This window comes from Oncorhynchus kisutch, linkage group LG13, assembly GCF_002021735.2.
Source record: "Oncorhynchus kisutch isolate 150728-3 linkage group LG13, Okis_V2, whole genome shotgun sequence".
NCBI lineage: Eukaryota > Metazoa > Chordata > Actinopteri > Salmoniformes > Salmonidae > Oncorhynchus > Oncorhynchus kisutch.
Genome location: NC_034186.2, coordinates 65,044,510 through 65,055,964, shown reverse-complemented (window position 1 = coordinate 65,055,964; position 11,455 = coordinate 65,044,510). Strand labels below are relative to the sequence as shown.

The window sequence follows — 11,455 nt, the reverse complement described above, 5'->3', positions numbered from 1 at the left end:
TGAGATCCCAGTATCGTTTATATGGGTTAAACGTTCTACTATCAAGACAACTATCACAGAGATACCGCTTAAAGGGGTTCTCAGATCCCAGTGTGGTGTTTATGAGGAAGGGATACAACTTGAGATGCTGGGTTGGACAGGGGACAAGTGAGGCGGGAGAGTTACCTCTGTGGAGGGGGAACGCTGGGGGACCGCGACCGCGCCCGGTTCATGTCTGCCGACCGCGAGCAGTGGTTGGATGACATCGCCTGCTCTGGGACAGACAACGTGGAACTATGAAGGTCCCTGCCGTTCTGCCGGTAGTCTGGAGCGAGAGAGAGACAGAAAGAGAGACAGAGAGAAAGGGGGAACGAGAGAGGCAGAGAGAAAGGGGGAACGAGAGAGGCAGAGAGAAACAGAGAGAGAAACAGAGATACAGAAACAGAGAGAGAAACAGAAAGAGAGAGAGAAACAGAAACAGAAAGAGAGAGAGAGAAACAGAAAGAGAGAGAGAGAAACAGAGAGAGAAACAGAGAGAAACAGAAAGAGAGAAAGAGAGAGAAAGAGAGAGAAACAGAGAGAGAAACAGAGAGAGACAGAAACAGAGAGAAAGAGAGAGAAACAGAGATACAGAGAGAAAGGGTGATGTCAGAAGTCATTCAGAGACACACTCATCGTTCTGAGCGCAGCCTCTCTAACCTGGCCCCAGATAGGTGTGTACTGTCTTGTCTAGTTGGCAAGGCAGCACAAACTGATCTGGTACCAGGCTACAACCTTTCCTCCCTATTGACCATACACACTGATGCAAATAACAACATTTATGGCAACATTTATTTTTAGAGGATTCTTTCAAACTTTTCAGAAGTTGCACACAGTGGCATAATGGTTGGTGGCTTTCAAATTTTCAAAATGCTGAGGCTCTCTATATTCAAATAAATGAGGGCTTGGTCTCAACTCAATGTTCATGTGATTCAAGTCATTGCGGTTAACATTTTTGCATTAAACATGAAAATAGCTTTTTTATATTTTATCAGAAACATTATAATGACTTTTCCCTGCTAGACTGATTAGTCCATCGAACTTGAATGAGTTCATTATTCAATAATCATCCATGGCCAGGAGGCATGGTTAAGGTCAATGCTTTGCGTCATTAACGTTGATTAACATTCAATAGAGTGTATAGCACATTAAAATGAGTTAAACGTAACAGTGAATCAAAGGTAGGATTAGCAAGGAAACACAAGACATTATGAAATATGAGAGGAAAAGTTCACCTTCACAGCCACTTTAGTTTGATACTTTTTTCAATGATCTCCAAATCATTACATTTTCTCTTCCAAATATGTTTGAAAGTGAGTTTGCTGCATTGTGAAACCTGAATTCCTTCAAATTATACATAGAAGTGAATCCTGATAAGAAACATATATACAGTATTATGTGCATGAATATTATGTTAAAATGATTCACAATCAAGTCCTGCATAACACAATATCAAACATATTTACTATAGTGGAAACAGAGAAACATTAAACCAATTCCACCTGTCATCACATTTCACTATCTAACATCTGCAGTCCAACTATCAGCAGCCCAACACTGGGGTAACTAAGCACCCAGCTCTGCAATCAGCTTGCTTTACGTGCACAACCCAAATGTAATTCATTGGTTCTCTTGACAAGCCGCGTCACACATGACTAGAAACTGTGTGTTAAGCATATATACTGTGTATAGAGGAGAGAAGCTCAGATCCGAATTAACAGGACAGAGCCAGCAGAGAAGAATGACTGCATTATCCTAGTTAAAACCACAGCAGTGGCATCCCAATTCAAAAAAACAATCAATCTATTATTCCTGTGAATAGTTATCATCTCTTCTCCCTTAGTATAGTATCAGTAGTTTGATATGGAGAAGGTAGGAGGAAAGGGGATTAGCAAAAATCTCTGGGAAACAAGGGTGGAGGAAAGAGGAGAGAGGGTGAGGAGACAGAGAGGAGAGAGAGAGAGAGAGAGAGAGAGAGAGAGGGTGAGGAGACAGAGAGAAGATGAGAGAGAGAGAGAGAGAGAGAGAGAGAGAGAGAGGGTGAGGAGACAGAGAGAAGATGAGAGAGAGAGAGAGAGAGAGAGAGAGAGAGAGAGAGAGAGAGAGAGGAGAGGGGTATTCCCACTGAGTGAAGGGATATTATGGGCATGGTGAGAGAGGAGGCTGTGATGTGAGAGAGGAGGCTGTGATGTGAGAGAGGGGCTGATGAGAATGTTACAGAGGTGGGTTTCCTCCTCATCTATCACGCACGCGCACACACACACACACACACACACACACACACACACACACACACACACACACACACACACACACACACACACACACACACAGCTGTCTGTGTGCTGGCCTGCTACAGTTCTTCCTCTCAATGTGCAGCAGCGGCAGGCTGAGACTAGCGTGGGCGCCTGCTGCCTGTGTCGAGGAGAGCAGCTAGCTACAGTAGTGCAGAGGGAAGGAGAAGAAACTCACTGCTCCTTGTAGAGCTGCTGCAGTATCTTAGCTAGCTACCTTCTTTTAAAACATCATATGATCCAGTACAGTACCATGACATACTTGTAGCTTGTATGTTCATATACTGTTAACCCATGAGTTAGCTGCATTTACATTATAGTGATTACTATTCATGTGTGACTCTGTCAGAAGTATCTTACCTGACACTACCCCAACACCGTCTTCACAGTCATAGTCAGAGATCTCACTGTCGCTGATTCTCTGAGATCCTGGAGGAGAGATGGAGAAAGGAGAGAAGAGGAGGATAGAAGTTAGTTTACTCCAGGGTCTGTCCTCTTCCCCTGGTCAGACCATGGCTCTGTGGCCTAGCTGTCACCAGTGTTGTCCAGTTGTTCTAGACCAATGCCCCAGTCCTGGACATAGTCAGGGAAAGCAGCAGACACAGAAATAGAACACTATTTATTTTGAGAACACTATTAAACAGTATTATATCTCAAAGTCACGTCCTTACATTGACCATCACTGACCACACTTCATAACCAACACAGGCAACTCTCCTGAAATATACTGTCTGCCTCTTCTGGTTTCCCCCACCAACGTGGGAGCAGAATATTTTAGATAGTGTGATATAAAGTATAATTTAAAGAGAACAACTGTAACATATAGCTAGTGTGAGACATGATGTTGGATGTGATGTAAACAACATCGTGTGGTCCTCTCCATCTAGCCTAATTGGCAATAGCTTCCATGTTGTCACGGTGGCGCTTTGAATTGACATTTCAATCATTCAATGTACATCTGAAGATGGAGTCTGAGAGGTATTCTACCGTCTCCACCGTTTTCAGAACTATTCCCTCCCTCATTCCGAGTCGTCCCCTCTCTCACTCGGTTGTTTTTCTGACTTCTTCACTGTTCAGTCAACTTAAATCAACGGGACACTTGGGCTTTTACAGAAATGACAAGTCTCTCTCTCTCTCTCTCTCTCTCTCTCTCTCTCTCTCTCTCTCTCTCTCTCTCTCTCTCTCTCTCTCTCTCTCTCTCTCTCTCTCTCTCTCTCTCTCTCTCTCTCTCTCTCTCTCTCTCTCTCTCTCTCTCTCTCTCTCTCTCTCTCTCTCTCTCCCTCCCTCCCTCCCTCCCTCCCTCCCTCCCTCCCTCCCTCCCTCCCTCCCTCCCTCCCTCTCCTCAGATGGGCTGAAACTGTTTTAACGCTCTTGTTTTAGAGCGATCAGCTCTTTCACCTAACACACACACAAACTCAGTTAACACGGTCAATAATCTCAAGCCTTAGTGTTGGAAATACATGTGCAGGTTACATACATTAGAAATCTGTCAAGTGCAAATACAAGTTCACACCCAGCAGATACAGACACAACAGACACAACCGACACAGACACAACAGACACCACAGACACAGACAACACAGACACAACAAACACAGACACAACAGATACAACAGACACAAGCAGAGGAGAAGAAGAGCAAAAACCAGCACAATTATCATAATGTTTTTCAAAGGGAAAATGTTGACATTTGGCGGGAGATGAGACAATGCATTCCACTGAGAAAACAAGTGGTCAACATATTCAAATGACAAACAGGGGAGTGGACAGAGCTCTTCTGATAGAGCTAAATCACCCGGATCTGGACTGGGAAACTGAAACCTGCCGGGCCGAGACTGACCAGCCATCTTGTTTAAGGACTGCGGTGGAGCGGAGAGGGAGCATAGCGAGAATCAAAGGGAATTGTGGGACAGCTAATGGAGGAGTGGAGTGAGAGAACACTTTGGAGGTAGAGAACAGTACAATAGGACTGAAGCAGAGGGGAGAGACAGAGTCTTCGTATGAACAGCAACACTGAGTGGAGAGAGAGCTCAGTGGAGAGAGAGCTCAGTGGAGAGAGCAGCGTGGAACAACAAGCGGGGGGCTGTTACCTGAATTGTACGAATATGGCCCCTTGTCTGTAAGTATCAGGTTGAGTTGAGAGGGATAAGAAAACAAACACCATATGAACATACTAACAGTAATAAATACTTCATAAATCATTCAGGCTTTGGCAGACAGGCAAAGACCGTCGGTAACAGGGCACCTGCCAGCCACCATACTGGCTTTTCAAAATCATCAGACGAACGGTTGGTTCGACACTCATGTCTCATTCCCTATCCTGAGGTTTGGGGTTCGAACAGACAGGAGCTTTCCTACACTGTTCTAGTATAGACTAGTATACAGGTTATGGATGTTAGGGCAGAGGGGTAACCTACTCTGTATGGGTAGCCTCCGCGTGGGGCTCTCTCCGTGGAGCTGTCTGCGCTGGGGGTTGGGCGAGGCGCGGGGGAGGGGCATGGAGGACACGTCGTGGGTCTGCAGCTTGTACCAGTGAGGCTCATCATCCAGCAGGGCTGTCTCCAGCTCTATCAGTATCTAAAGGAGAAACACACCAGCGTCACTACACACACACACAAACAAGCATGCGTGCATGCACACACACACACACAAACACTCACAGTCCTCAACACACTAGCCACTGCTAACTGGACTCATTCCAGATTCCAGAGCAGATCAAGACCTCCACAGGCATGGCCCAACATCATTTTTTAAATAAGGTTTTCCAGCAATCCTGATTGGAAGATTCTGGATTTCCTGCTTATTCCCCCCAACCGGGAGGATTTCTGGAAGACCTAGGAATTCTGGGAAAGTTACCAGAATTCTGTAACCTTATTGGCACTGAGGACAGAGTATGTGAGTATGTGCTGATGTTATAGTAAACATCATGGTTCGATGACATCAGCCCCCAGTAGCCTGTCATCCTTCCTATGGAATGTAGGGTTTTATCAAGAGCTTGACCCTATTGGTAGGATTAGTTGAGCTATCAGAGTTACTGTCCAAATCCTGACTGGATGGGTATGTTTGGTATTATATCAGAGACGGATGAGTGCCTGAGTCTGGTTAAGTGGTGGCGCTGCCGAATCTTGTTACAAATATAGCCTCAGCCCCTTGTCTCCGTGTCCCTCTGTACCTGTCTTTCTAACTACCTTCCGACTGTCTCTGTCCAGAAAACAATAGAGAACTATGAGGGAAAAAAGAGATGGATGGGCTTACCTCTCCCAGGAACTGGCTTTCCTCCTCCCTGACCCTGGCCTGGTCCCACAGGGTGATCTCCAACATGCGCTCACGGAACTCCCGCCGGTGCACAGGAGAATACATAAAGGTCTGGTTCCATTTGGGCTCTAAGGATTTCTTTACCGTTTTTGTTCTCCTCTTGCTTTTGTCGCTGGAGGAACAATAATTCAAACTGTTTTTATTTACAACCATGGTAGAAAAGACTCCCGAACAGGTCAACACAGCACAGGACAATGGGATGAGCTGGGGAGGGAGCGTCATGTTGGAGCCCTGTTCAACTTTCTATCATTACTTCCATGTGTCTGAGAAGGGGTTTTCTGAGCGCAGTGAAGGTGTAGGTCAATGTGATCACATGATGATCTTTGTGACGATAGCAGTGTAAATGCAATGTGACATGTCCCCAAATTCAATTATTAGATATTCTTAACATAAATTCAACATTCAGTGAGACTATCATGCGAGCCCCAAATCTGTATCAATAAACCAATGGCAACTTTAGGATATTGAAGGATATGTCTAGCCACTAAGCAATGGCTGTAGATGGAATGAAGTGAAATGCTGCTAGCTCGATCATCCCGTAGTTACTGTCTCTACTCTTACCTTCTGTCAGGGAGGAAGTAGATTTTGACGTAAGGGTTCCTGGGGCGGCCATCTTCCCTAGAAGGCAGGTCCTTGGCTCCCAGGATGGTCACTATTAGCTGATGGCCCACTTTGTCATACCACAGTTTGATCTATGGATGGTACAGAACAGGGTCACATGGTCAGTGGGGAGGGGGGGGGGGGCTCTATATCAGGGTGACCTCATAATCCTACACTTGGAGAGCTACTGGGTGTACAGGGTTTAGCACCAGCCCTGCTCTATACTAACTAACAAACACACCTGATACAGCAAATCAAGGTCCTGCATGGTGAGCAGCTAATTAGTCAAATCACTGGATTGTGTCAGATTAGAGCAGGGCTGGAGTTAAAGCCTGCACACCCAGTACCTCTCCTGGAGAAGGGGTGGCCACCCCTGGTTTACATATTGGGCATTAGCAGGTCACATGCTTAGCGGGGGGGGGGGGGGGGGTGATAATAAAAGCATACATGTTTGTTGAGATACGGAAATAAGGAGATGATATGATCATATCAACAACAACAAGGTAGCAAAGGTTGAACAATGAGAGCCTAAATGATCTTAATAGTGTGCACAGAGCAGATATGTACTGTATGTAGCATGACCTACATCTTACCATGACCTACATCTTACCATGACCTACATCTTACCATGACCTACATCTTACCATGACCTACATCTTACCATGACCTACATCTTACCATGACCTACATCTTACCATGACCTACATCTTACCATGACCTATATCTTACCCTGCGGCTGCACGAGCCACATTTTCTAGGTTTGTTTGAGTGGAGAGGATTCTACAGTATGTGTATCTGTATTCATATCTACAGTATCCTAACTCTTGGTATCTAAACCATTACAACATGAGAATTAGACCAACATGCTTTGAAATGAACACTTACTGATCTGAGTGTGAAATTGTATTTGGAACCATACAACACAATGCAGGCCTCTACGCTGACCTTTTTTACAAGTAAAAAAATGTAGGCACACACAAAGTATTAAAGCTAGAATCCTTCATTTTTGTAGGCGTACTAGTGCTCCTGAATTAAAATTCTAGGACGCATAGCAAAATATTAGGCGCATATGCTTGTAAAATGGTCGCACTGTAGAGCCCTGCAATGCAATGTCAGATACTCAGTGTATTTCTAAAATATACATATACATCAATCACGCTGTCATGAGTGGCATCAAAGACACTTCACACTTGTCAGAGCGAAGTATGGACATAACAGAGAACACTTAGAAGTAAAAAATGAAAGAAAGAACATTTACAGAAAAATTGCGAAATATTTGTTTCAAGAAAATGAAATGAAATACGAGAGGAAAACCAAGCCTTCTAAGCTCTTGCCCATACTTATGTAGATAATGATGGGAGGAGTCTTCATCATTGCATTGACTTCCATAGTTATTTCTTTTTGCATGCAGCAATACAAAGCAACAGCAAGCACTTAACACATACAAGATCAGTCAGGAGATCTGATATTGTCAAACAACATAGGCAGGTCAATCAGGTCAAACAGCTTGCACTGTGAATACTTCCTCAACAATGAAGTCCCCTATGGAAAAGACGTACGTGCAATCGGACCATACTACAGCACTGCCCATATGACTGATGGTACAACCCTTAAGCGACAGATTCACCTTGAAAAGTTGAAATTGAAATTATACCCCTGATGTAATACATTACACTGCCTATATGTCCTGTACAGTTGGCTACATCATTTACATTGACATTATTGTATGGCCTGGTTAAGTGGAGCATAACACCACTTCTACAGAAGGCTAATAGATCTACCTCTAGGAGCTGAGCCAAGGGTACACTACACACCTATTTATAGACTTCCATTCTCACCCTCTCCTTATCTGACAGATAGGTGTTGTATAGCCAACACCTCACACAACCTTTAAATGAGGAAACCAACCGTGCATATCATACCAGAAACTCCTATACAGTATACTGTGTATATATATATTTTGTTCTAAGCTAAGCTGATACTTGACAACGACATGATGGGACAAATATATAAATATGATCTCCCAAATAACATGAGTACTCCACACTCCAACTGTAACAAGCTAGCTAGAGTAAAACAATTCCTCAAAAAGGTCCCACAGTAAGATAGACACCCTGTCTGTTTAGTTCAAGTGAATTCTGTATTCAAACTGTAAAACGTTATTTTAAATCTGCTTTAAAATAAGGGACAGTTATCTTAGCCCACCTTTAACTGCAACATGAAACTTACAGCCATTCAAAAATGTAAACATAAATATTTACCAAACGTTGTGTTCATGATTAGCAGTTGTTGACCGCTGTTGTTATGGCAACCTATTCAGGACCTAAGGGAGTCAAGCCAATGAGGACGAGGGTCCAGTCTAGTTTCATGTTCCACAGAACAAATAAGCTCATTTATTTGTCCCACAAAATGTAATAGTTTTACTTAAACATTTAAGGAGACACCCTCCTTTAATTGCCAATGTGGAGCACTGTTGTAGCTGACTAGGTACAAAAGTCCCATGACAGCTAACATGTTAAGATGGCGCTGAAGATGATGGCTGACGTTTTACATGCCTGTAACCAACTGTGCTATTTTGTTCATTTTTTTGCAATGTTTGTAACTTATTTTTTAACTTACAGTGGCAAGAAAAGGTATGTGAACCCTTTGGAATTATCTGGATTTCTGCATACATTGGTCATACAATTTGGTCCAAAAGAAAGTCACAACAAAAGACAAACACAGTCTGCTTAAACTAAACACACAAACAATGACATGTTTTCATGTCTTTATTGAACACACTGTGTAAACATTCACAGTGCAGGGTGGGAAAAGTATGTGAACCCTTGGATTTAATAACCGGTTGACCCTCCTTTGGCAGCAATAAACTCAACCAAACGTTTTCTGTAGTTGCGGATCAGACCTGCACAACTGTCAGGAGGAACTTTGGACCATTCCTCTTTATAAAACTGTTTCAGTTGAGCAATATTCTTAGGATGTCTGGTGTGAACGGCTCTCGAGGTCATTCCACAGCATTTTAAATCAGGTTGAGGTCGGGACTCTGACTGGGCCACTCCAGAAGGTGTATTTTCTTGTGTTGAAGCCATTCAGTTGTAAATTTACTTCTCTGTATTGGGTCGTTGTATCACCCAACTTCTGTTGTGCTTCAATTGGTGGACAGATAGCCTTATTATCCTGAAAAATGTCTTGATAAACTTGGGAATTCATTTTTCTATCGATGATAGCAAGCTGTCCAGGCCCTGAGGCAGCAAAGCAGCCCCAAACCATGATGCTCCCCCCACCATACTTTACAGTTGGGATGAGGTTTTGATGTTGGTGTACTGTGCCTTTTTTTTCTCCACACATAGTGTTGTGTCCTCCTTCCAAACAACTCAACTGTAGTTTAATCTGTCCACAGAATATTTTGCCAGAAGCGCTGTGGAACATCCAGGTGCTCTTTTGCAAACTTCAGACGTGCAGTGGCTTCTTCCGTGGTGTCCTCCCATGAACCCCATTATTTTATAATGTTTTACGTATTGTAGACTCGTCAACAGAGATGTAAGCATGTTCCAGAGATTTCTGTAAGTCTTTAGCTGATACTCCAGGATTCTTCTTAACCTCATTGAGCATTCTGAACTGTGCTCTTGCAGTCATCTTTGCAGGGCGGCCACTCCTAGGGAGAGTAGCAACAGTGCTGAACTTTCTACATTTATAGACAATTTGTCTTACCGTGGACTGATGAACATCAAGGCTTTAAAATATACTTTTGTAACCCTTTCCAGCTTTATGCAACTCTTAATCTTAGATCTTCTGCTATCTCTGTGTTCGAGGCATGGTTCACATCAGGAACTGCTTCTTGTGAATAGTAAACTCAAATTTTCTGAGTGTTTTTATAGGGCAAGACAGCTCTAAACAACATCTCCAATGTCGTCTCATTGATTGGACTCCAGGTTAGCTGACTCCTGACTCCAATTAACTTTTGGAAAAGTCATTAGCCTAGGGGTTCACATAGTTTTTCCAACCTACACTGTGAATGTTTAAATTATGTATTCAACATAGACAAGAAAAATACAATAATTTGTGTGTTATTAGTTTAAGCTCACTGTGTTTGTCTATTGTTGTGACTAAGATGAAGATGAGATCAAATGTTATGACTAATTTATGCAGAAATCCAGGTAATTCCAAAGGGTTCACATACTTTTTCTTGCCACTGTATTTTGTACATAATGTTGCTGCTACCATCTCTTATGACTTATAACTTCTGGACATCAGAACTGGGAATACTCACCACGAACTGGAAGACGCTTTTTCCTTTAACGAGTCTTACGAGAAAGATATACAGCTCTCCCGGCAACAGATTTATTTGAGCGAAGAAAAGACGGAGGAAGAGGATGCAGATTGGGCTGTCTTTTGAGAATCCATAGGCGAGCAAGTAAACTCCCACTGTCATGACTGTCATGACTCCCATGTCATGTTCAAAACTATTACGGACTACAAAGGGAAACCTAGACACGAGCTGCCCAGTGACGCGAGCCTAACAGATGAGCTAAATGCACCAGCTACTCTGGATGACTGTGTGATAACGCTCTCGGTAGCCGATGTGAGCAAGACCTTTAATAAACAGGTCAACATTCAAAGCCACAGGGCCAGATGGATTACCAGGACGTGTACTCAAAGCATGCGCGGACCAACTGACATGTGACTTCACTGACATTTTCAACCTCTCTCTGACTGAGCCTGTAATACCTACATGTTTCAAGCAGACCAGTCCCTGTGCCCAAGGAAGTGAAGGTAACCTGCCAAATGATTACCACCCCGTAGCACTCACGTCGGTAGCCATGAAGTGCTTTGAAAGTCTTGGCTCACGTCAACAGCATCCTCCCGGATACCCTAGATCCACTCCAATTCGCATACCGTCCCAACAGATCCACAGTTGACTCAATCTCAAAGCCCACTGCCCTTTCTAACCTGGACAAAAGCATCACCTATGTGAGAATGCTGTTCATTAACTAGAGCTCAGCATTCAACACCATAGTGCCCACGATACTCATCACTAAGCTAAGGACCCTGGGACTAAATACCTCCCTCTGCAACTGGATCCTGGACTTCCTGATGGGCCGCCCTCAGGTGGTAAGGGTAGGCAACAACATGTCTGCCACTCTGATCGTCAACACTGGGGCCCCTTAGGGGGGTGTACTTAGTCCCCTCCTGTACTCCCTGTTCACCCACGACTGCGTGGCCAAGCATGA

General features: G+C 43.8%; 1 protein-coding gene across 20 annotated transcripts in view; it reads right to left on the bottom strand.

The window, feature by feature from the left end:
* Positions 1 to 11,455, bottom strand: part of LOC109901689 (regulating synaptic membrane exocytosis protein 2) — a 230,432-nt gene that overhangs the window by 83,755 nt on the left and 135,222 nt on the right. For 11 of the 20 annotated variants that reach the window (XM_031786937.1, XM_031786933.1, XM_031786943.1 and 8 more), the window contains 5 exons: positions 6,189 to 6,319; positions 5,568 to 5,760; positions 4,730 to 4,889; positions 2,673 to 2,741; positions 166 to 304 (listed from right to left, as the gene is read on the bottom strand). In XM_031786937.1, coding sequence (XP_031642797.1) covers positions 166 to 304; positions 2,673 to 2,741; positions 4,730 to 4,889; positions 5,568 to 5,760; positions 6,189 to 6,319 — 692 coding nt within the window. The remainder of the gene's footprint in view (positions 1 to 165; positions 305 to 2,672; positions 2,742 to 4,729; positions 4,890 to 5,567; positions 5,761 to 6,188; positions 6,320 to 11,455) is intronic. The other 9 variants (XM_031786935.1, XM_031786947.1, XM_031786938.1 and 6 more) reach the window with 1 other exon arrangement.